This window comes from Centruroides sculpturatus, unplaced genomic scaffold (assembly GCF_000671375.1).
Source record: "Centruroides sculpturatus isolate CEXI.00-Female unplaced genomic scaffold, Cexi_2.0 scaffold443, whole genome shotgun sequence".
Taxonomy (NCBI): domain Eukaryota; kingdom Metazoa; phylum Arthropoda; class Arachnida; order Scorpiones; family Buthidae; genus Centruroides; species Centruroides sculpturatus.
The window spans coordinates 62,854-90,634 of record NW_019384892.1 but is presented as its reverse complement, the minus strand read 5'-3'; the positions used below and the strand labels follow the sequence as shown (position 1 = coordinate 90,634).

Genomic DNA, 27,781 nt, shown 5'->3' with positions numbered 1-27,781 from the left:
ATTTTAAATGATTTAAATCATTTATTGACTAGGATATGACAAACAATTTTTTAAGGCAAACTAATTAACATAGAATTGAGCAATATTTTGAAGTTTGCTACATTGGACTGTTATTTCATTATATTAGACTGAATGAATTAATTTTAAATCTAAATCTTCTGTTAAATTAATCTTCATTGTCTATAATGAAGTAACAATTTCATAAATGTAATATGCTATCATAGGATATTTTTTGACATGTAATATTTGCAATTGAATATTTATTAATAAACTCTAAATACCTTTAAAATGCAGTCTATTTTAAAAACTTCTCAAACGTTTTCGGTCAGATTAACAGACCTTCTTCAGGATCGAACTAATAGAATTTAAATTTGCCAAACGGAAATTCCAAAACGTTCTATAATCTTCTCATATTCAAATGTGCATGTCGATCCTGAAGAAGGTCTACTGTGATAAAACCCAAGTTGAAATAAATTCACAAATAGAAATTTTGGTTGAAAATAATTAACATTCATGCTTTGTACTTTCTAAGCTGCTAAGAAGTGTACCATACTGTTAATGTTTGCCTAACATTATAGAAAATGTCATTAAAAATTAAAAAAATCATNAACGAAAGAAGCTGGATGTTCATCAGTAACAACTGAAACTCATATCCAAAGACAAGCTACTTTAACTCAATTAATAGAGAAGAAAAAATTGTGGAATATCAACGATCCAAAGAAGTTCATTATTTGATTGGATAAATGATAAGTGTAAATATACAGCCATACTTTGTTGTATCAGATTTAGGATTTCAAAGATTACTAAAAAACTCGTTCTTAATTACAATATTTCCAGCAGAAAATATGTACAGTATATCTGAAAATAACATCCGTGATATATTTCTAAAAATTCAGTCAAAAATTCAGAAAGCTATTGATGATTCAAAATATACAGTATTTCTTTAGCCGCTGATATTTGGTCAGCAACTACAAATAATTTTTCTATTTTAAATGTAACATTCTCACTAGTTGAAGGATGATTTTCAGCAAGAGCTGTTTTGCGAATTGTTTGTTCCCTTTGAAGGTTCCCATACAGCTACACGAATCAGTGAACAGATAAACATAGTTCTTGAACGGTATAAGTTGACAAAAGTCATAAGATAATCTTAGTACTGAGAGATTCCGGAGCAAATATGGTAGCTGGAATCAGGAATNGCAAAGCTTTTTTTTCAGTTTACAGCAGTATTTATTACACAAAATTTAAGTAAAGGTTAACATGCCGATCTTGCCCCGGTCTCCCCTACGTCCAATTCGGTATAAGTCCAAACATCGGAAATGGTTTAAGGTCGTATACCAAGGTTCCACTGTACTTTCATATTCAAGAATATGAATAAAGTCCAATCTTCTTCGCTTTGCTCATTGACATCTGTTCAATTACATACGTTTTTGTTCTTTTAACATACGGAGCATAAATTATAAGTTATATAATTACTTTTTTGGTATAAAGACAAAATACGTTTTGTTAAAAAGCATGCTAACAGAAAGACGTTGTGTTGAAAACTTTATCCAAACATAAAAATATGAATTAAAAACCTGCAATTAAGAGACAGTGGTGCCATTTTTACATAAAACAATAACATAATAAATTTAATAATCGAGGTTAAAATCTTCATTACAATAATTTTCAAATATCCTTACAAACGATGAATTAATCGGATTGTTTATTTTTTTAAATACAAAGTTTATTGTTTAGACCAGGGATCACCAAAGTGGTCGATATCGACCCCCAGGGGTCGATGCAACATCATTGGGGGGTCGACGCGGCTAAGGGGTCACAACCTTTTTTTCTTGCTTATACAGAGATCACAACGTTTTTTTTGCTCATACACTTACACTTGTAATAAAACTTTACGGTAGGGGTCAATGTGAGGTTTTGGAAAGTGGTTGAGGGTCGACGGTTAGAAAAGTTTGGCGACCCCTGGGATAGGTTAATATATTTTTTCGTACATAATCGATTATCCGAAAAATAAGTTATCCAAACAACCCGTCCCCAATTGATTCGGATAAACGACGATCTACTGTATATACAAAGTCACGGTTTGAGGTGCCCCTAAAACAAGAAGTTAAGAAATATCATTATTATTTAAAACATTCATCAAACACTTCTGGAGCCCACGGAGTAACATGGAAGTAACTAAAATATACATTGTATTTTGCTAACACNATGAATATTTATTAAAAAGTGCATATCACATTAATAATAAGACTTTAGATTTATAAAAAAATTATTAATTTTCTTATAACTTACAAATATTCTTTTGTACTTATAATGGTCATTAATGCAGAAAACAGATTGTTAAATTATTTGAATCCCACCACTGTGTTTAATATACAAACAAGAGAAATGTTTTTTGAAAATCAAAAAGCAGGACAAAAGTGAAAATTTTATTAAAGCAATAGGACAGCTGGGACAACAAAAACAAAATAATACTTATGGCAGCCTAACCTTAACTTATATTATTCTAATATTGAAAAAGTTATATAAGTAAAATTTAAAAATTTTAAAATAGGTAAATTCTATTATTCAAATTATAATATATTTATTTATAAAAAAAAATAAAGAGAATTTTGATTATTTTTAAATACTATTTTGTACATAAACAATTTGTGTTTATGTACAAAACTATTGTGTGTTGAAACATTCAAAAATATTTCAAAATATTTAACTTACCAACATGTAATATTGCATCATACATTCCTTTTTGTGTATCTTCTTGAAGTCTTGGCAAAGACTGAGCATTTATATTACCCATATCTCCAAAAACTGCAAATTTTGGACTCCAGTTTGTACCTTCTTTCATAGTTGTAAACCAAAATATTGAACTCCATCCCATATTACTTCCACAATGATAAACTATTAAAATATAGGGAAAGTATAACATAAAAAACAATTAACTATTATAATAGCCATAATATTACAATTAGATTAATCATGTAAAAAGTAAAAATAATATTAACATTAAATAATAAATATAACATTATTATTAACAAACAGAATACAGTATAGATTATAAATTATATTAAAGAATTTTGCATTAAAAAAATCTCTATTTTTTTGTTCAACATGGTTGTTAATAATTTAAATATACAGTTCTTAAAAATAACCTTAGGTCACATAGAAAAGAATTAGCAAAATCTATTGCAAATTCACCGGGGAATTTTATGGCACTTCTGTAAACCCACATCATCAAAAACTGTGCTAAGAAGATATTTTTTTACAAATTTCCAATCTTTAATAGATTACTGCTTACCAATCTTGGCAATGGCATATCCTTCCTTAGTAAACAAGGTTATTAAAGATATACACAAAGTTTACTTCCTTTTAAACAAATTTTGCCATCTCCCTTATACTAATAATTCCAATGTCATAAGAATCAGACTAGGACTACTCAATTTCAAAGAGAGTTGTGTCTCCACCTCAAATTAGTAGTGTCTTGCCCTTGTGCATCATACTTTTCTGATAGCAATAGAGTTGTGCTGGTATCTATCCAACTCCTTTCAGGGGAGAATTTTTGAATTGAAATAATGTGACTTTTGGTTTTCACCAGAAGTTTGTATATAGTTAATCAGAGTCTCCTGCCCCTATTTTTTCCACATCTGGTCTCAGCTTTCATCTGTCTAACTCCATTCTCAAGATTAAGGGAAGATAGAGACAAACAGATGGATGACAGTAGGAATTTATAGGAATTTTTTAAATTTATAAGGTCTACAATTTAAAAAATTGTAGACCTTATAAATTTCTACTGTGCAGCCCAATTTGTTTGTGTGAAGAAGATACTACAAAGGAATATAATGATGTCCACTGGAAGTAAAACAGCCATATATTTTTTTAAAAGTATGTGAAACTCAAAGCAATTACAGTTTTAGTATTGTTTTATTTTTCTATTTCAGGTTTGATTTAGAATTAATTATGCTTAAATAATATCTGGGCATATAAATAAAAAAATTTTTATAATAATACATAAAATATTCTATAGAATAAATTAATTAGTGATATATATTATTAAATACAATTTGTTAAAGACACAGTTAAAGACACAGTTATATATTATTAAATACAATTTGTTAAAGACACAAAACATTAACAATAAAAAAAAATTGATTATTCTGAATAAGAAGCAAAACTGAAAGAATATATTCAATTAATCGAGCAATTGCAAAAGCTGTTATAGTAATAGATTTAATATATTACCATTTTAAGGGATATAGTCTGAAGTCAACATGTAGATCTCATATCATCAACTGCCTTCCTTACACACCACCACCAATTGCAGTTTTGAAAATTTAACTTTCAGAAGAGAAATAATTGAAATTACTTCCATAAATTAAAAACAGAAGCATTGACATAACCTTATACCAAACAAAAATGTTATCTTGCAATAAATTTTCTTTGGTTTAAAAAGAAAAAAATGAATGCCACTTCTATACAGAGTTCTATAAGATTTAAAATTAAATACAATTTTACTTGAGTTCAAAGCTTCTAAACAGATTTTATATGAAATATATTGATTGGTTCATATGAATCTCTACGGATTTCAAATAACTATGTCATCAGGTATACTTGATGGTCAGATGCCCAAAGCAGTTAGTGTCAAATTTACAGCTTTGGGAGATCCAGAACAGAATCCAGGCAAGCAACTGCCCAGAAATTTAAATCAGCATATTTGGAACAGACTGCTTGTCTGTCCCAGATGTTGAGCCCCATCTCTCACTACCTGACCACCACTGAGGGTCTGTCTGAACCCAGGATGAATATGAATAAAAAGGCTCTCTTATTGCCCACATAGTGGAAGAGGGAGGAGGAAAATATAACTGAATCAAAGAAGCTAAAAATTTTATTATTACATTTTGTATGCAGAAATCAAATTAGTATGAATTCAAATTAATATCAGTTAAGAAAATTCTTAAATTATTTAATTTGAAAAAATAATTCCATGATCACAGAATGCAACTTTAAAAGCACCTGAACATTGACATTGTAACTTTCAAAACAGTCACATTTTCAATCTCAAGGTTAAGCTTCAGAAATGAACTTGTTCTATTGAAGACCTAAAAATGTTTGGATTCTAAGAGAAATTTTTAAAATAGAGCTTACATTTTTGAAGCCACATAATAGCCAAATTATATTGGGCTAAAAAAAGTAATATAATATNAATTTTATCCTCTTATTAAATATTTGTTAAAAATTAATTTTTTATACAAATAAATATTAATGTAAGTTAAATATTAAAAATACTAACTATAAAAGTATTTAGGTAAATGCCCCTAGCTCCTTTCAGAGCTCAAAGTAGGGTACCCCCTATGAATGCCTCTGCCCCCCATAAAATGACTTGGTATTTGATTTTACCAGAGTTGGGAGTCTGAGTAGAGTGTTTTTTACTGACTCTGCAGCCCTGGTTCTGATTACCAATTTTTTCAGTATATGCATTTTTTATGTTATGGATGTTTGATACAGGTATGTCTATAATGAGTCTGATATCTGATCTGATGGATTGTTTTTTCTTGTGATGGATTGTTTTTCTGTGATTGTGGCACAGTCATAGTATACTTAATCTGTTGTTTTCTATGATCATCTGAGGTATACACAGCATGGTTGCTGGGTGTATTGTCATTTGTGTTTGTACACAAGCATTTGCTATTTGGTTGTTGTTTTAAGTATTCAGTTTGTAGCCAGTATAGGTTTTATACATAAAATTACAGTAATTATTTTCAAAAAATTTATGCTTGCTTCTAATATAATTTCTCTTAAGAATAAGTGATGAATATTAATCTTAATAAATCATTACAACTTCCACTGTTTTTATTATTTACCTATTAATGGTTGGTTTCTTCACACTTGTTACATGTAATTTTATTACCTTTTTATTATGAAGATTATATACATAGTTAATTACTCTAGTAACAGATAAAAAAATTTTGGTTAACCTGATAGTGTTTTTATTGGAACTTTGAAACTTACAATTTAAATTTTAACTAACTTATTTCCCATCAAATTATAAATTATTCTTAATTGGAGTTTTTCATTCTCAAAACTGTTGATGAATTTAATTACATAGCAACCTGTAAACAACTTTAAAATATTTTTTATAAAATTATATAAAAATAACAATGTCACTAATTGTTGAACTAATGAAATATTGCATATGGTTTTCAGAATGTTTATTACAGCAAATTTTATTAAGATTATTATTTAAATAAATAATTTTAATTAAAATTACAATACCATAAGTATGATTTGGTAATAAATTAGTCAGAAGAACTCTATGAATATAAAGGACTCTTTTTTCTGATCCACCATCAACAAATTTTGTCATCATTCCTTTTGCTCTTTTATCTAATTTCATATCACCATATTCTACTATTGAATCATTTGTTGAATTCATAGTTACCCAAGTCACAATCATCTCTGATGGTTTAACTGTAAAAAGAAAGAAATATACATATATAAAATAATAATGATATAAAATATCAGACAATAAATTTTATGTTGTCATATTTCAATATCATAGTTTAAACTATAATAATACAATACTTTGTACAAACCATGAGTTATTTGTTTTTGAAAACAGGTATGATTATCTGATGATGATGCAAGTTATCTACCAATTTTAACTTACAATTATAAAAACTCATCAAACAGCTTTTCCTTTATCTAAACTTAGCCAAAGTATCTTTAAATAAACATGAAAAATACTTTGCATGTTGCAGACATTCATCTGCCATTACAATTTTTCTTAAACTTCAAAAGCACATTATATATATATTTATTTATTTGCCTTGCTTTTAGTTTTCTTCCACTCAAAATTGTGGATTGATGAAGTTTTGTTATTATTATTATTATTATAATTATTTTTTGCTGTATCATTCTTGGATTATATCTGGTATCAAATCTCATAGGCAGGTCCAAGAGACCAGTACAAAACCTTACTTTGGAGAAATTTTCTAACAATATGACAAGTTGCCAGAATGCTAGCTTTTTGTTAAGATTTATGTAAATTTGAATGAATGTCTATTATCTTCAGGCTTTTGTAACAAATATGGGATAACTCCTGTGACAGAGAGAACTATTAGGGATGATATGGACTTTATTCATCATCATCATCATGTTGCAAATATGCTCAGCTGATACTGGTATCAAGGAATAGCTACCCAGATAAGTATTACATTAAGCTTCTGTGTCATTGCTATGTCTAGAAACTTCCTAACAATGTGACAAGTGTTCAATATTGAAGCTTTCTGTAGTGTCATGTATTATATATGTTTTTATTAAGTTTTAATGTTTCTAGGACTTTTGTGTAGTGTATGTGGTATAAATACCAGTGGAAGAGAAGACAATAGGCAGAATAAATACACTATCCTCCTCCACAGTTACCTTATTTCTTGGACAAGTAGCATGTATTTGTTGATTTTTTTCAGTGTGAGCATTTTTCATATAATAAGTGTCTATTATGATGAACTGTTTTATCTGTGATTATGACTGTCATAGTATATTTTATATGTCTCATTTTATAATATTGCCTATGGAGTATATTTGTAGTAGATACTTGGGTGTTTAATAATCTATGTTTGTTTGCAAACTCTTGGTGTATTATATTTGCTATTTGATTGCATTAATAGTAGTAATAAAGCATATTTATAGTGTTAGTGGAGTGTATCCTACTTGGCTTGTATATTTGTATCAAATGCTATATTGGATCAAGATCAAGGCAAAGTTACAGAAAAAGAAAATTGTTTTTTCTTTGATTATGTGCTATTTGTGTGTATATAGGCATTTCCTGATTATGTGATAAGTGTTGTAAAACTCTATTGTTTCTAAACTTTTGTATAATTTATGTGATATGATGTCCACAAGAAAGAACTATTGAAACAATAAGTACCTTATCCATTCTCCACAGACACTATTTTATTGTTTTGTTATACAGACATTATTTTGTTATAATTCATTTATTTTAAATACAAAATGCATCAATTTAATTTATTAAATATGTAGTATTCTTTGTAGTATTTGTGTTTAGTAGTTAAATTATTTTGACCCAATTGGATTTGAATATTTTTGAAACATTCCTTTATTATCCCTGCTTTAAATAAGTACTCTATTTTTCTGAATGAGCCAGACTAATTGATCAGAGTACATATTTTTCTTTTCTGAACAAGGAGCTGAAGTAGCTAGCTAGATCACACACTTTTTAGTTGGACTAACTCTTCTGGAAGAGCAAAATTGAAGTGNAAAGTTTAAATCAATTTACTGATCTAAATTTCAATCTATATTATAAGATCTGAATGATTTAATCTATTATTATTACTTTTAATATTTTTATCATTTATTATTTTTGATAACTTTTTTGTAACAATGTAGTACATATATAAGTAAAGAATATGACTTAGATTGGAAGCATTATTTAATAATAATTTATTATTATTAATATAAATTAATGAATTAGTCTTAAAATAACTAAAAGATAATTATCTTTAGCTCTTAAGACTTTTTGGCAATTTATTGAAATAATATATTATAAATTTCAAAAACATGCAATCTAATCATTAATCTTAAATATGACAAAAATACAAAAATAATACTTTAAACTACAATATCATTTTTCTATTAAAAAAAATATCAATTGATATCATTTCAAATAGAAGAATTGTGTCAACTGATTTTATATATCATTGTTTACAATAATCACTTGATATTCAATAGATATTTGTTGATAAAATCAACAAATATCTTTATAACGTCAGAAGATATTTGTTGATAAAATCAACAAATATCTTCTGATGTTATAAAGTTTTATTATTTAATATAAATTAATATTTTTTAAATGAATATTTCAGATTTTAAAACGAATCACACAACATTTAATACCAACTAATGTAATTTGAAGTAGCATGATTCTAGCTGATTTTAAATAATTTTTGCTTTCTTTTTTTGGAGGAAAAAGCCAGAAGCACTTCAATCTACAAGGTCTATTGTACATCCTTGTAAGTAATTTACTTCAGATACTCGATCTTTCTAAAAAAAGATAAGAGACTTCTAAAAAGAAAGCTGGCAGGTGTCAGAGTTTGAAAAAGAAGACTGCCCAAGCAGAGAATTGAACATTCATGTTTGAGATGCAGAGAAGTCTCATGGAAAAAGTTGCAAAACCAGCAAAAGGTTAAGGAAGAAAGTTTTAATCAACACAAATATTTACAAGTGATCAAAGTTAGTCATGATAATAACCAGAAAGGAAACAATTCTTTCCAAAAGCAACAAAATTCATGGTTCATACAGAAGAAAAACAAGTAAAAAGTAAAAATGACTTATTCTGTTTTAAACCAAAAGATTATTCCACAGTTTTATAAACAACTTAATTATCACTTTGTGGAAGCTGGAACCAGTTACTAACACTACACCTTTCTCACACTTCTACAATGAATATTTGTTATCACAAATATTTTCAGTCTCTTTCAGAGGCCTGCTTCAGATTACAAGCATTGCTTATCAAATATTGACCGAGATTTTTTAAATTTAGAATGTTCTATTTATTCTGTTCTTCTGATGTCATATCATTTGAACAAAGTATATTTATGATTATAATTTATTCAGCACTTGCAGATTTAATTGCCAAATATTGCTGGCAATTTTCTCATGCCCTGTACCCATAACAGTTTTTCTCTTGTGAGTGCAGGGCAACTGGTTCAGAGAAATGCAAACAGCATTCCCTGACAAATGCTGAAATGGATAGTGACAAATGTCTTCTAGCCCTTTTATTAACTTAATATATTAAGTATTAGTTAAAAATTACTGCTTAAGAGTATTACTATTATTAAAGATAATTATAACATACATGATGAAACTGATATGATCTAATTTTGTAATTGTAGAAGACTATATATAGTACTAAAAGTATATTAACTAAATTAATATATTTTTGGTAACTGAGTAACTGATAACAAAATGTTCACAGTTAAATTGCCAAATTACAAAACAAAATGATTAATCAATATTTACCAATATTGTAAATCATAAAATAATAGCTGCAATAGTCCTGTAGATACAACTGAAAAGGTTTATTAAAAAACGAATGCTGGATTTTAAAGATTTATGTATTAATTTTCATAAAATTTGGAAGAAATGGTATTTGACATTAAATATTTTAAATGATGTGATAAAATAAAAATTTTTTACAAAAAACATACAAGTGGTTTCAATAACTATCTAGTGCTAGTTGTTCCAGTAAAATCCACAGTTGAAGTAAAATAAAATTCAGTTCACTTTAGTACCACACTATAAACATTATTAATGTTTGAAATTAATTTTGAAATAAGTTAAATAATTCAGAGAAAGATTAACAATAAAAAAGTTAACTGAAATTTGATATTTTAATTAGTAAAGAAAATTTATTAGCTCTTTTTAATATAGTTCCTTTTAAAATATTTTCATCTGCAAACAAAAACTTTGTTTTATGGATTGCATTTACAATATCATAAATGAAATCATGAATTTCTTTAAATGTGTCTTTATAATTATAATCTATACATCATCTATAAAATTAACACAAAAAAAAAATATGTGAAACAGTAAATTTAAGAAAATAATTGATTGAAAAGTCAGTTGTAAACATGTAAAAAAGTTTTATATCGATATAAAACTTTAAAATATAAAATCAGGAAAAAAATATCTATAACTCAAAAAAAAATAAGAACTGATTTTAGTTTCTGATAAAAGTGAAAAACAACAGTTTTAACTGATAAGAGAAGAGCTAAAATAAAATGATGATTATGCAAATTGAAGAAATGAAATACAAGCCTGCATTATATTTTAATAGTCATGCAAAAATTGATTTTAGATCTCTCTCTTTTTTTTAAATAATTTTAAAAAATAAAAACAAACTATAAAACAAAACAAAAATCAATCCTTTTTCTATCAAAGTTTAAATCAATTTACTGATCTAAATTTCAATCTATATTATAAGATCTGAATGATTTAATCTATTATTATTACTTTTAATATTTTTATCATTTATTATTTTTGATAACTTTTTTGTAACAATGTAGTACATATATAAGTAAAGAATATGACTTAGATTGGAAGCATTATTTAATAATAATTTATTATTATTAATATAAATTAATGAATTAGTCTTAAAATAACTAAAAGATAATTATCTTTAGCTCTTAAGACTTTTTGGCAATTTATTGAAATAATATATTATAAATTTCAAAAACATGCAATCTAATCATTAATCTTAAATATGACAAAAATACAAAAATAATACTTTAAACTACAATATCATTTTTCTATTAAAAAAAATATCAATTGATATCATTTCAAATAGAAGAATTGTGTCAACTGATTTTATATATCATTGTTTACAATAATCACTTGATATTCAATAGATATTTGTTGATAAAATCAACAAATATCTTTATAACGTCAGAAGATATTTGTTGATAAAATCAACAAATATCTTCTGATGTTATAAAGTTTTATTATTTAATATAAATTAATATTTTTTAAATGAATATTTCAGATTTTAAAACGAATCACACAACATTTAATACCAACTAATGTAATTTGAAGTAGCATGATTCTAGCTGATTTTAAATAATTTTTGCTTTCTTTTTTTGGAGGAAAAAGCCAGAAGCACTTCAATCTACAAGGTCTATTGTACATCCTTGTAAGTAATTTACTTCAGATACTCGATCTTTCTAAAAAAAGATAAGAGACTTCTAAAAAGAAAGCTGGCAGGTGTCAGAGTTTGAAAAAGAAGACTGCCCAAGCAGAGAATTGAACATTCATGTTTGAGATGCAGAGAAGTCTCATGGAAAAAGTTGCAAAACCAGCAAAAGGTTAAGGAAGAAAGTTTTAATCAACACAAATATTTACAAGTGATCAAAGTTAGTCATGATAATAACCAGAAAGGAAACAATTCTTTCCAAAAGCAACAAAATTCATGGTTCATACAGAAGAAAAACAAGTAAAAAGTAAAAATGACTTATTCTGTTTTAAACCAAAAGATTATTCCACAGTTTTATAAACAACTTAATTATCACTTTGTGGAAGCTGGAACCAGTTACTAACACTACACCTTTCTCACACTTCTAGCAATGAATATTTGTTATCACAAATATTTTCAGTCTCTTTCAGAGGCCTGCTTCAGATTACAAGCATTGCTTATCAAATATTGACCGAGATTTTTTAAATTTAGAATGTTCTATTTATTCTGTTCTTCTGATGTCATATCATTTGAACAAAGTATATTTATGATTATAATTTATTCAGCACTTGCAGATTTAATTGCCAAATATTGCTGGCAATTTTCTCATGCCCTGTACCCATAACAGTTTTTCTCTTGTGAGTGCAGGGCAACTGGTTCAGAGAAATGCAAACAGCATTCCCTGACAAATGCTGAAATGGATAGTGACAAATGTCTTCTAGCCCTAAAATGATAACCTGTACATCTTAGTATAAAAATAAAAAGTATATATTTGTATATCATAGTATGTTCATTTATAATTTATTTAAAAGAATGTCAGCAAATATACTCAATATGCTTAATTATACCTAAAGAAAAATTATAGATTAAAACATACTATCCATTTTGACCCTCCAAAAATCTGAAGATCCTTTCAGTTAAAGTGTCATAACAATAACATTGAAATCCTTGCAGTAACCTCAACCTTCTCTTTAAGGTAAGCACACACTTAAGAAAACAGATAGAGTGAGTGGGTGTGGATGAAGACCAGTATTGTATCCATGTGCATCATAACTAATGGACATGTGCAGACTAGGAGGATGGGTGGATAGAAAGAACAGGTCTCATGGAAAGAATTCCATTGTGCATTCTCAAGGAGGCAACATTTCTGCCCCTCTGCTTCAAATTAACAAGGCCAATACCTCAGATGCCAAAATCTCTTGGCATTCATTAACAGACATCACTTTTTTTTAGGAGAGCACTGTCATGAAAGCTTACAAAAAAATAAAATTTCTATTGTGCTTGTTTCTCTTATCACAGCATATGATTTAATTTATTAAGTGCAAAACTACTAAGAATTATATAATTTTCAGCATCCTTTTCTAATAATCTAGACCAGGGCTTCTTAAACTTTTTTTATTCATGACCCCATTTATGATTGTGATTTTTTTCATGACCCAAAAATATAAAATAAAGATATATACAAATTTACAAAAACAATAATGGTGTGCTACCACAGTTCACTCTTGTGTTACAATGGAACAGAGACAACTGAATACACTGAAAAGTGACAACACTACACTAGTTCACACTACAATCAGTGTTGCTGAATCATTGTCTCGCTGCACCAGAAGTGACCCAAAGCATGCCTCACTGCAACTCACGAAATTTATGACACAAAGCATGCCTCACTGCAACTCACGAAATTTATGACACAAAGCATGCCTCACTTTCAAACTCATTTTCAAACTCTCACAAATTATTTTCAAAATTTTGCATTAAAATCTCGCGACCCCAAGATTTCACTAAGTGACCCCAAATGGGGTCGCAACCCATAGTTTAAGAAGCCCTGATCTAGACCACTAATTCTTTATACTCATACCAACAAAAACACCTTGTCTGAATATTTTCACTTTTTATTTTGCTGTAAATTCTGCCTGATCTGCTATGCAATGTGACCAAGTGCATGCATCAAACCTATGTGATTCTACTACTCCATCTATTCTACTCAAGTGTACACCAACCTTTAAATATAAAATACAAAATTTTTAAAATATTTTTAGTAATTAATAAAATATATGCACATTTCTTTTTAAAAGATACAATAAAATGGGTCATTGGATGGACAAAAAGTAGAACATCAGTATTGAATAACTACTCACTGTTTAAAAAACTGGATTTAATTATAAATAACAAAACAATACCAGTAATATCCAGCAATTTACTATATAATAACAAAAACAAATGCTTTTGATGATTTTTAAAATCATCATAATTGTAATGTTTGCCGCCTGTGTGCGATTGTTGAGGCAGTCGAGGGATTGGGACAATCGTGTGTGGGCATGAAATACTCACTGAGACAGGTTTTCCATGCTTTTTATTGTTTAATTAATTATTAAAGATTTTCTTACAAAAGGGCTAATTCTCTGCTGCCACAATTATTGCAGAGAGAAACCAAATAAAGTCCGTTTCTTAGGCTGTTTTCTCACAGTCCCTCATTATGTTTTTGAGATTGCCAGCCCTGGGGTGCACTGTACAGCTTTGAAAGGATGGTTTGGTAGTAGGGATGATTCTTGAAGCAGGAAAACAATTCCTGGGGAGCAAATGCAACTCCAAGGGAGATGAAAATCCAACAGCATATGCTTAGAGAAATACCAAGTGATAGGAGCAATAAACAAAGATTCAAGAATGTCCCGTTCTCGAATTGCATGTTTTTATATGTTTTACTCCCCAATTCCACTTTTTGATTGGCCTCCCCTTGTCACCTGGTGACAATTCAAAATTTTTGGGGATGCGGAAGAGGTCAATCTGGTGACTAAACCCAATTCCTTTCTAACTACATTTCCCCCAACTTTGACATTCTCCTCACAATTTATCTTTTGTTTTAAATTTAAAAAAAAAAAAAACAAAAAAAAAACTTTGTTTAAATGAGACTTGCTTTGTTTATTTCTGAAAAACGAGAGCTTTATTATCTCGTTTGTCAACATTTGGACCTTAAAGTTTGATTTCCATGCAGGACCTCATATAATTGCTGAATATTACTATATTGTTACATCAGTGTTGGATAAGAAAGGAAGATGGGATAGACTAAATAAGGGAAAGTGGACTATGATAACAGTGGTTGATGTAAAAGAATAAGGAGATATTGTCAGGCAAAGGGAATCCTTTTCCCCGTTGTTTTAACCAAACGTTGGTAATGGTATTATTATAAACACTATTTAATATCTGTGTTTTCTTATTATTAATTTTATTATGACATCAACGTATAAAATGATATTATTTAATTTAATTAATAAACTTTATTTTAAATAAAAATGGGTTAAGCAATGTTAATTTATTTCTATCGATTTGTTAAATTCTTTTATCAATAAATCTCATAATTAAGTGATTATTATTAACAGAGGTCTACAAAATTTATTAACAGTAAGAAGGATACTTATAGGGTATTTACCTAACTGTTTAATGTATAGATAAATTAAGGCTTATTATGTAACAACACTTCTTAATTAAATGTTATATATATCGCCTTTATAATGTCAACAATTGTAACTAATAGGCTACATACCTCCATAATTCAGATGAACTTGCTCCGGTTGAACCAGAAGCTGACACGAAACTACAACAATTTGTATTAAAACCAGCAGAAGCAACATTTTCACTCCTCTGCCCACTAACTTTTATTCTTAGCATCGAGTCGCATCGAACTGTTTATATTTTTGTTGTTTTATCACCTGGAATGACGTCACGACTTATGACAGATCCAGTCGTTGTACTGTACTTTAATCTCTTTGTAATCAAATAATTATTTTAATTTACAGTGTTGTGGATATTTTAATTAAAAAAAATATGTATATTTTAAAATAATTAGTTGTTCTAGATAATCTTTGTATTGTATTTTATCGAAAATATTTGGATTTTTAACACCAAAAGCACGTGATGTGCAATAGCTTTCTAATTGTGGAACGAAGGCCGATGAATCTTCGTCAATTTAAAGAATTTCAAGGTTATTTATTACAACAACAAAATGATTGCATGAGAAATGAAATTACTCAGTTATTCATTTTCGCTTCGTTGTAAATAATAATCGTATTATTAAAAATAGTATTTAAATTGAAATTTATGTCTATTTGCTTCACTTCATTACTTCGAATTCTTTTGTTTTGCGATTCCATGTAGTGAATTTCAGGATATTAAACAACATCCGGTAAATCTAGAATTAAATGAAAGTTTTAATTAAAAATACGTGGAAGAAACTGAACAGTCTTTTCTGTGTTTGTTCCTGGTGATTGGATGCAAAGACGTGTTTAATTTTTGCCACGTGTTTAATATTTTTAATGTGAATTTTATGTACTTAATTGAATTTAAATGGAAGTTCTTTGGTATTTAGATTGTACAATATAAATGTTGATTTTACATTTATATTAGTTAATAACTATTATTCAATATAGTTTACTTTTAAAAACAGTAAAGGAATGTCCTCATTTTAAGTTTGTTTAGAAATTTCATAACTTTTTCTACAGGATGTTCGTGAAAATAACATTTTAAAAAATTGATTTAATGGGGAAAAAAATTAAATTATCAACGATGGGGGAATACTTGCTTTAATAGCACATTTTTGTTTGTTTATATAAAATACAAGATGGGTGACTGAAATGTTAAAGATACCAGTCGATCTCGCTGAAAACACGAATTCGAATTCGGATTGGCTCAAATTTTTTTAGGTGGGTTGATCTGGATATTCGACCACCATTCCTCATCGCCCTCATCCAGTTCTTATTGATCAAACTCATAATTGGCATGAAAAAGATTGTAATTATCATTAACAGATAAGGAAAAAATAAGATACTGTATTTGGATAAACTTGAACTAAAATATAATGATATGAAAAACTAATTTTTAATTACAAAAAAAAGAAAAAGTTAATTATTGCGTTTTAGCCTACAGAGTTTCTTAATTTTGGCGATAATCTTTGAACGTATTATAAAATAGAGGAAGGACATGCTTAAAGTCAAAATGGAAGACACACTCTCTGATTCCATATTTCGCGGGAGCCAGTGCAAAATACATAAACGAGGCCTTTTCGAGACGCCAAGGATCGAGAATAAACCAAGCGCAGGACCTTTCTAAACCATTGTAAGAGTTGAGTCAGCTTCATACATTTGTAACTATCAATACATATGCTACATAGATATGAGACTTGTGCAAATACACAGATCACGCAGGTGCTCCATATCCAAAAGAAGGGCAGGACCTGTTTTGAATACCATGTGATAATCTATTCTTGATATCCACAGGACAAGAAAAGATTTTAAAACGAAAAAAAAAGCATTTCTCAATTTGTGATTAAGAGCCTAAAGAATAGTAAGGCATCCGGTTTGGACGAAATTACGGCTGAAATTTTGAAGCGTGGAGGGCAACCCATGTTGGAAAAGCTAACGTTATTGTTTAACATGTGCTGGCAATGTGAGCAGGTTCCAGAGGATTGAGAAGGGACGATATAGTCAGAATTCTTAAGAAAGGAGATATCTCCTAGTGTACCGACTGTTGAGGTATCATTCTCATTTCTGTGCCTGGTAAAGCATTTTGTGTGGTCCTCCTTCGACGCCGGAGGATTGCCCTCGATCAACGCTTACGGGAGGAGCAAGCTGGGTTTTGCTGCGGAAGATCGTGCAGCGAGCAGATCTTCTCCCTTCGAAATATCATCGAACAATGCGTTGAGTATTGGCCATCAATTTCATTAAGTTCAAGAAAGCTTTTGACAGTGTTCACTGCGAGTACCTGGCGGCTTGCGATTATATGGTGTACCGACAAACTTTGTCACCATTTTCAAGGCCTTGCACCTGCATTCGAGTTGTTGTGTCAAGACTGAAGGTGGTCATACGGATTTCTTTGAAATTACGACAGGAGTAAGGCAGGGTTGGGTCCTGTCCCCTTTCCTCTTCCTCATCGCCCTTGATTATGTCATACGCGGGGCGAAGAGTCCGATGAGCGCATTGGGGCATCCAATCCACTGGTTTGACCAGAACCATCTTGGAGATTTGATGAACGATATCGTCCTATTAGAAGAAAGCGAGACGATGCTACAGCACGCCACGGCCACATTGGGTCGGGAGGCACACAAAATTGGCCTCAGGGTAAACGCCGTAAAGTGAAAAATATGCACGTATGTAAGGCCAGGAACATACATGCGTAAAATTCGGCTTAAAATCTAGCCTTTCCCGTTAATTGCAATGAGGAATCCAAAAATATAATAAGAAATAGGTGTCCATGACTTCCTTTTCGAGATATATGGGGTCAAAGCGACAGTGTCCATGTCCTGACGCGATTGAACTCGTCGAACCGAATTTAGGGGGGGAAGCATTGCGCGCACCTAATTGAATTGGGCGCCAAAGACGAACAAAACACGTGAATAAAGCAATCGACACCAAGCGAATGTAAAGTTCGCCTGTCCGTGCCCGGGTGAGACTATGCAGACGAGAATCTAGTGGCGAGCGAGAGGTTGAAAGCGTTAAATCTGTCTTAACTAAATTAAAAAGGTAAAATATACTAAATACATAAGTTAAGTTGTAAATACTATAATTCAACTTATGTATTTATTATATTTTATCTAAATGCATCACATAACTCAATGATATTCTATATGATGATTGTTTTATCATCATATTGATAATTTATATGTAACTTTTTATTAGATTAGTGCTTTAATAACGAAAGAATTATTTTAACAGCTGTTTGATATGCAATAAAAATTTATAATTATAATAATTTTATATTTTTAATTTTATATTAAATAATAAGTAATTGCTTTCTTATTTAAATTTATTGTGCTGTAATTAGAAAAAATTGTAGACCTATAAATTTCCACTGTCATCCGTTTGTCTGTCCTTCCTTAATCTCGAGAATGGCGCTAGATGGATGAAAATTGAGACCAGATATGGAAACTATAGGGGCAGGAGGCCACGATTAACTATATACGAACTTCTGGTATAGACCAGAAGTCACGTTATTTCAATTTAAAATTTTTCCTGAATGGTATAGATAGATAATCTATTGCTAACAGGAAAAGTATGATGTACTGTACAAGACCATACCAATTTGAGATGGAGAGCATATATTTTAAATTAAATACATTAAAAATATTGCCACGGCTCGGTCTTCCCACCGTGTCGTTCATGGGGTAGATGTTAGAGGCTTCGCCTATCGAGCGAACGTCTCCTGTTCGAACCTCATTGATGCAGGTTTCTTTTTTTTTTGTGGGTGGGTAGTGTTCTCCCGGTCTGAGAACATATGTAAATACTAACAAATTACCATGTTTCTACCATGTCTCTGTAGTATATAACAGCGAGCTCTCAGGCTGAGAGCGGGTCTTGTTCTCGTACTGCAAGCTGCAGGAGTTGTACATTGAGTTAATAAATACCTTTGTGTTCCTAACGACTGGTTGCCGTTTGTTCCCACGACAATATGATTAAAAATTGCAGTCCGGCATTGTGACAATGTCGCAATAAATAATTACTTGTTAGATATAAGATTTTTATAGTTTTGAAATAGTTACTTTAGTTTTTCTATAGAATCCTAGTGATTCCATTTGCATTTATTATCACGATGTAACATCGCATGCGAAATTAACAAGTGCAGAATTTTTTAGATAACAAAATGATTATATATAACGTGATATAATTAAAAATGACAAGATGAACTGAAATTCAGATGCTCTTAATTGTTAGTTTCTCATCATTAAAAAAACTAGTTCATCTGTTTTTATGGTATCAAGAATTGAATATATATTGGACTTGATATTACCAAGTGCATAGACGAATCAAATTTGTTGAGATTTTAAATAAGAATGGTTTATTTTTCATGAGAAATTTCGTATGTTAGTAGGAATTGCGTTTGGAGCATACTACATTTTCCCAAATGATCCATGAAACGAAAATAATGCTATTAATAATCTTAAACTATTGTATTTTTTTTACCCAAACAAAAACATCTGAGATGTAAAAAAATTGCTTCAAGTAAAAATTATGACATTTTAGATGACAGTCGGAATTTTTTTTCTTTGATAAAGATAATTTGGCGCTTCAAAGCGAAATGTAGGAAAGAATAATAAAAAATACTGTGGGTATCGCTTGGAAACGCCAAGCTTATCTTTACCAAAGAAAAACTCCTAAGAAAAAAAAATTGACTGTTATCCGAGTTACTATAATAATTTTACTTGGCACAATTTTTTATATCTTAGATATTTTTGTTCGGATAGCCTTCTCCCAAAGGAAATCTGTCTAAAAAAATCGATTTATATCAAAATTAATCCAAATTCGTACTATGTGTACTGTTTTACGATAAATAAAATTGCATTACGTTTAGACCGGTATGTATGCTTATGAGCAATTTTTATTTTAAATTACAAATTTATTTTCAGTTTTTATAAATATTTTATATCTGTAGAACGGCTTGACCAAACTGAACAACTGCCAACTCGAAATACTCGTATTCACATACAGGTAACCCCCGTATAACACGGCACTTCTATAGCACGGATTCACTCTAACACGGTTCGAGAATTGGTACCATCCCCCGTATAACACGGCACTTCTATAGCACGGATTCACTCTAACACGGTTCGAGAATTGGGAACATTCCCCGTATAACACGGTGCTTTTATAGCACGGGTTCACTCTAACACGGTTCGGGAATTGGGTAAAACCCTCGTACAACGTAAAATGTAATAAAGGGTGCGTTTTTTTTTATACGTCTGCGTAACTCCGCGCGAGCATTCTAATTGTTTTGTGGCTACTTTGAATGCTCTTTCAACAAATAATCCATTTAATAGCGGCCGCTCTGCAAAGGGAGTGGGCTGCTGTTTATAGGCATTTAGGAACGACGGTGAAAGAAAGATGGCGGCGCCCGCACTAGCGATAGTATCGTGTGGAGGAATCTATAATTCTAAAATGAGCTTTTAGAGGCAAAAGAAGGGTCCCAATTGTATAATTTAACCATTAATCACCCACAGAATGAACCCACAAACTGTTACCAGTTGATGATGCTCATACTGAGATCATCATATAGGATGAATAATTCTCTGGTAAAATATTTACTTAAATAATAAATAAATATTTTACCTATGAAAAAAATGAATAATAAATCCGATTTAAATAAGGATTTAACAACATGTTTTTTAATTTTTGGAACCTAACCCCCCCTTTTCACACTAGTTCTTTGTTTCGTATAACATGCAATTTTCTGGAACGTAACCCCCGTATAACACGGGAGTTACTCCCGTGTTATACGGGGGTTACCTGTATAAAATTTAATTTTTTTAGCTTTTAAAAAATATCTTTGACTAGAAAACACCGAATAAAATCTAGAAAATAACTTGTATTTTAAATTTTATATGTGAAAAGAATTATTTTGAATTGGCAATTTTCAATTTAACTAAGCAGTTCTGACGATATAAAATAAAACATGAAAATAGATTTTAATTAAAACTGACTCATGGACATACCAAAATTTAAAACGTTTTGACATTTAGTTAAATCATAGTGCATATTTGAAAAATTTATGGAGGAAATCGGTTTCTTAGACAGAGATTCCTTATGGGAAATGTGTACGACTCTCTGACCATTTTGCATATTTATAGTGTGTTTTATTGGTATCCTTCGTAGTCTGCTGGGTTTAATAAGAAAACAAAACTGCGGTAAAGCGAATTTTTTGTTATTTTTAATCGAAATATGTTTTATTTGACGGGTTATAATTTTTTCCGGATTGTTTTTACCAGAAAGTTCCAAATCATTGCTCACACTAGAATTGGGTCGATCGTAGCTGTTCTATCAAGATGATGAAATCATCACGTGAGTGAATGACTTACGAGTCATCTGATGATCATTTATATAACAAAAAGTTGAAGAATTGGAAGATTAGTTGGAGAACGGAAGTTGAAGAGAGAGAGGAAGACTTCTAAAGTATTTAAGCGTTCTGAATGGACAACAATCTCATGCAAAACCGAATGTGTCACTGTAACTTCTTGTCATTCTTTTTATCTTTTTTGTTCTTTTTCCCGTCTCTTTCCGTCATGAAAGCCTTTATATGAAGTCCACCATGAGTTCGGCCATACCTATAATGGAGCAGTTCGATGGTGTGACAGGGCCCTACATATCTGGGACGGATCACGATTTTTCGATCCGACCCACTTTTTCTGACTCTTCAGAGAATTAATCGAGCATTCAAGATAGTTTAGAGCAGTGAGTCCCAAACTTTTGGGATTTTTGGCGCCCTTATATGTTGCTGAATAGCATAGTGAGAAACGTTTATTGAATAATTTCTGTATTTCTTAGAATGATGCCATTTCCCTTTTCTGAAAATTCCTTGAATGAAGAAATCTATGTACTATTGTATAGGGAGAAACCCTAATGCTAGTCAATAGAACTAGGAATAAGCCACAATCTATAGGTAGGGAAAAGTTTACCGATATTTGCTGTGCTCAATTACAAAATTTAATCTTTAGAATAATAAATCCAAATTAATTACAGTATGGTCTTGTTTTACGCGGGAGTCGATATCAGAAAGACCAAACTTAAGTTATGCACAGCACCAGGCAAGGTTCCATAAAATATTTTTTATTAATAGTCGTATGTAAATATAAAAAAATTCATTTTTTGTCAAAAGAAAGACATTTTTGAGGCGGAGCGTTAGCGAAGTCTCTTCTATGTGACTCACAGAATTGTGTTCGTTCTCAAAATTTGATCGATCGATTTTGATTAAACTTTGCCATTTTCCATTAATTGAGATGAGAAATACAAAAATGTAATAAAAAAAATTCAGATTCATGACTTCGTTTTCGAGATAAGTGGGGTAAAAGTGATAATGACCACGCTCCCTGACGGGACTCAGCATACCTAACAGAATTTAAGAACCAAAAAAAAAAATTAAATAAAAAATTTTATGCGCCTAACGGATAATGAACGCAAAAAACGAACAAAACACAAGAACAAAGCAATCGACATCGAATGCTTGGTTCTTAGATCGCCTCCTCCGTTGCGGCAAGTGCAAGGATCATCTGTACAATCGTCAGGTACAAAGATCGCCAGTCCGTGACACCTCTTTCTTTCCGGCTCCGCCTCAATTCTGTTGTGATAGAACAAAGTTGGGCGATGTCATAGTATAACTAGAAATTTTCCTGTCAAGCATGACGGACTACTTTCTGTGAGAAAGTACAGATTGAAGAATTGGAAAGAGTAGATTTCAAGAAATTCAAATAGTAGCTAAAATTTCTACAAATTAAGTAGCCCATACTCTCCTTCAGAGCATGTAATTGATGCGAAATAATTTATTTTAATATCTCCCGATAAACTTTTAACTTATCAGTAATCAGTTTTGGAATATTTATTAATGTAATATTCAATTGCGCGCTCAGGATTTAACGTTGGGGAGCCGAGTTGAACGTATAAACGGATAAAAATGTTTTTGATGCGGAATTCAATAACATTTCCACCTTAGGTAGCCATTAATTCATAAGTAGTAGAGAAATAGAAAACACGACACGATATAAATATAAAAATTTTAATTAAGAGAAGATTCTAGTGTTCTTTTCCCTTTTAAAGACTTTGGAGGGTCCCTGGCTCCTCCAAAGAATAGGACTTGCCGATTTTGAGTTACGTAACTATAAACATGACAAGTATGATTATGAAGTTGCTCTGAGTTGAGTCACTGATGTCAAATTAGGTTTTAATTTATAGAAAGAATATTTTTATTTTATCCATTTTTCTTTTAATATCCGAGACTAACTTAAGATGGTTACGTCAGTGTCGTGCAGTGACATTTGATGATAGGGAAGTTGTGTTTCTGTAAAAAGCCGACTTCCAGGGGCAATCAGTTAATTGCGCGCCACTGATGGTCTACGGTCCATTTGTATTCGTTTGTTCGATACGCCAATAAAAACCGTAGACTTCTCTAAATGTATTTTTTATATCACTATTACATTCTGAATCGCTAATCACGATATAAGGGCTACAATTAAAAATAAAATAATAATAACTTACTTGGTGAAATAAACTGTGTGGTGGATGTACCGGTACATACCTGGTACAAAATATTCTTCAATTGTATGAATATACTTTTAAAGAAAAATATAATTAAATATAATTTTGTGAAGAAAAGTACATAAAAGTAACATAAAATATTCTTTACTTTTTAAATAGTAAAACAATCCATTTAGCTAAAATTGCTTCCTACGAGTGGCTCATGGATGGAATCAGAGACGATCTTGGTAGGTGTTCAGTACGTGCATGCATGCCAAATCCCGAGGGTGCCGATACCGGTTAAGTTAGAATTATTTTTTACATTGGCAGCAAAAATCAGTCCTGCAATAGCCGGATCTGTTACTGCCGGCCTTGTATTAGATACATTAGATACCTGTAAAGTTTTTATGTAATTTATAACCTTAAGTAAGCCTAAGTAACTTTGACATTTTTTCAAGATAAGTGGTCCTATTTATAAAATGCTTGCAATTTAAAAACTTTCTATTTTCATATTGAAAATAAGCAATTTTACAATATAAGAAATGATGGCGATCTTTTGATATCTGTTAATTTAAATTGTCTAATATTTAAAATAAATCTTTATTAACTTTAATAATAATAAACCAATGTCTGGTTTAACCACCATATTTTCCACGAAGTATTCAATTAAATAAAAATGTTCGCTATTCCAGAATAGATTTTTATCAATCTGTTCATCATAAGCAACCATACAAGTTTGAGTTAATCTTATTTTAAACAATACTAATAGAATAAAAAACAAAACAACGATAAATATTGATATAACTTATCTACTTGAACTTTGTTATTAAAAATAAAATGATAAAATTTTATAAATCTTAACAGTTATCTTTGATTTAAAAGTTCATTTTGAAAATAACTGATTATGATAGTTATAAAGTATTTTCTTGTCAACTTTGTTTAAATAATTTACTATCAATACTCATATCATTTCACATAGCATAAACAAAAATTTTACAATAAAGCGTATTATCAATAAGTAGGGGAGGGCGGTTAAGAATTCGCATTGCTTTTCTCAAATTTGGTAACACTAACAGAAGAGTTTCCCGTGCACACATTTTACTGTTGATGGCAAAGTGTGTCAGAGCCAACTTTTCTTTGTCTGTGAGTCACCAGGACATTAATAGTTTAGTAAACATTTTTGTATTTCCGGAAGTAACTTTGCAAACTCAGGTTACAATCTTTCTCAGTTTTATAGCTTGAATTGTGAAAGCAAAGTGCCTGAAGGGATAAAGATCGAAGCTAAAGTATGGGGTAGCTTTCGTGTCGGTGTCTGGCTGGAGTTGCACTCTATCGGCAAGTTTATGGAATTTTGTTTCGGAGGGTAAGAGTACTCAGCAGTGCCGGACAGTACTCAAGTCAGAAATTCTTTCAGGAACATCTTAGAGCAGAAGGAAAAGGAGAAAACTGAAAAATAAAAAAGGTGAAAATAGAATTGGCGCAAAAAAAGACCAGCAAGCTTCCACTTTGCGAGTTGATAAGCCTAATAATGAAGGGGTTTTCTGTCCTGACTGCGAACAATCTTTCGATGGTGACTGGGTCAAATGTGGACACGGTGGTGGCACGAACAGTGTTCGTACTTTTTTTTTTTAACTCTTTCCACCCTGTGCGCACTAGGAAAGCCTCTTTTTGCAAGCCCATTACGAGTTCGGCCAGGCCCACAATGGGACGGCCGGGTGGTGAGGGACGGGGCTCGACATTTCCGAACGGACCATTCCCAGAAAAATTCCTAAGGATTCCTGAGAACCTTTCGACGAACTTTTGAATAAATTCCTGAGGAATTTTCGACCTATCCGGATTCGATCCCGAGTCTCCCAGAACAGTAGGCTGCCACCTTGACCGCTCGGCCATCCGGCCGCATATTTAGGATTTAATTATTTCAGTCGAAGCGGTAGGCTGCCACCTTGACCGCTCGGCCATCCGGCTGTCGCAGTGTTCAGACTATGAAGGCACAGGTGGTTTTATTTGTGATTGCTATTAATGCGTACTCTTAACCTCCAACACAGGGTAACAGTACACATTGCAATCACCTTCTTTTAATTTCTTGTCAAAACTATACTTGTTTTTTCTTTCTAACATGACCAAATGGAAAGATGTATAAATCGTATATATTCAGACAAAAACGTATTCTGATGAAACAATAAACACCTGAGAAATAAAAAAATAATAAGAAGGGTGCGTACTCTTTCCCTCCTCTCCCCTATAGAATAAGTTATTTTTTAAATTAAATCGAGTGTCACGCAGTGACTCCGCGCCAAGTGAAAAAGTCATTGACAGACTTTTTCACTTGGTGCGGATTCAGAGTTGCCGATTTTCGGGGGTTGATTTCTCTGTCTCAAACAACTAAAGTAACTCCGAATATCTCGTTCGAAAAATACTTTTCTTAGGCAGTGTGCAAAAATTCGATTTACTATAAAGGGGTTGTCGAAATACTGTAGAAGCAATTGAAATGTGCAAAAATCGCCAAAAAGCTGTATTTTCTTCTTCCGGCACTGCAGACGCTCGCAGTGAAAAGCTGCTGGGTCTAGAAAGCTCAAAATTTAAACTTAAGCCTTTCTCGTTATCAGTGAGGTGCTCGCGAAAATTCTGGGTCGATAGGTCAAAGTTCACGGGGGTACCTCAAAGCTATTTCCTTTTATGGTTTTTATGCTTGTAAAGATAAAATTGCATAAAAACAAATGATTTTCATTCAAAATGTTATCAACAACTAAAGCTCATATTTATGCCAATTAAAACTTTTTATAACGATTTTTCTAATCGGCGTATCTAAAGCCAAAATATTTTTATTTTTACAGTTTTACTTGTTCTACTCTAAATTTATAAATACAAAAGATGTTGAAAGCATTTCCAATACTCGGAGATTGTTCAAAGAGATCTCCTAATCACCAATGTTTGTTTACTTTTATTGTAATTTGCTTTTGACTTGCAACAAATTTTTTGAACGTTGTATTTGTTTGAAATTTGCTAATATCCTATATTTTAAAATCTCCATTCTTTTTTCTGCATTCTCAATGTATCCGAGGTTCTTTTAGAACTACCTTATTAAAGCTTTTAATTATTATTGAAAATGGTTATTGCAAATAAATTTGCTGTACTGGAGTTTTATGGTGATTGGGTTTTATTGTTTCATTCAGTTATGGTTTAATTACATGTCTTCGAATTAACAGCATACAATCTCAGGCCAAAACAACAATCAGAAGTAATTGCAAATGGGCTAAGTGATACATTATCACTAATAACAGATGTTTTTGGCTATTGTTCAATAGTCATATCAATACAAATGAACTTTTCTAGTAATGAGCATTTAATTTAAAGTTCTTTTTTACTGTTTAAAATACTTTCAAGATAACATTACAATACGGCATTCATAGAAAGGTTGTTGTATATGTATTAAAGCATGGATATAAAGTCTAATAAAATAAAATGGAGAAGACACTGAGGTCAGCGTTACATGTACGTTTTCTTATTGCAAGCACTTTCGACGAACTTATAGTCATCGTCATCATGTGAGGACCCGAACAGGGGTCGACTGAGAGGTCCGAATTATGGGTTCGATTGAAAATAACGAGCTCCTTTTCAGACGATAAGGAAACGGATTAGGTGTCTCGATTGAACAATGCAATTGGTTTTTTTCGGAAAATTAGTTAAACAATGGAAACGGAGAAATTCGAGGAAAACGCGACGAGAGAGAGGATCATATTCAGTCGCTATGTTAACCTCTCCCGCGCCCTCCATTAGGTTTCGAATTGTCACCAGGTGACAATGAGAGACCAATGGAGAGGCGACTGCTGTAAAAAAATCTATAAATTTGTGCGACTCAAGAGACGAAGGTTCTTGGTTTGTAGTTTTTGGTTCTTGGTGTTTGGATACGTAGTGTGTCGTCTCATGGACGGTCGTGCTCCAGATCTTAGAAAAAAAAGGACATTTTGGAACATCGTGGAAGCATCGTTCTCTGGGTGCTCCTAGCAATCGACAGATTCGTCGGTTCGTCCGCGAGAAGCCGCCGAAAGCCGTA

At 31.0% G+C, this 27,781-nt stretch overlaps 1 protein-coding gene across 1 annotated transcript in view; it reads right to left on the bottom strand.

The window, feature by feature from the left end:
- Positions 1 to 15,588, bottom strand: part of LOC111631302 (acid phosphatase type 7-like) — a 42,964-nt gene extending 27,376 nt beyond the window's left edge. Inside the window, exons 1-3 of the mRNA XM_023375523.1 lie at positions 15,282 to 15,588; positions 6,265 to 6,459; positions 2,713 to 2,895 (exon numbers count right to left, since the gene is read on the bottom strand). Coding sequence (XP_023231291.1) covers positions 2,713 to 2,895; positions 6,265 to 6,459; positions 15,282 to 15,369 — 466 coding nt within the window. The 5' untranslated portion in view covers positions 15,370 to 15,588. The remainder of the gene's footprint in view (positions 1 to 2,712; positions 2,896 to 6,264; positions 6,460 to 15,281) is intronic.
- Between the last annotated feature and the right edge of the window lie 12,193 nt (positions 15,589 to 27,781).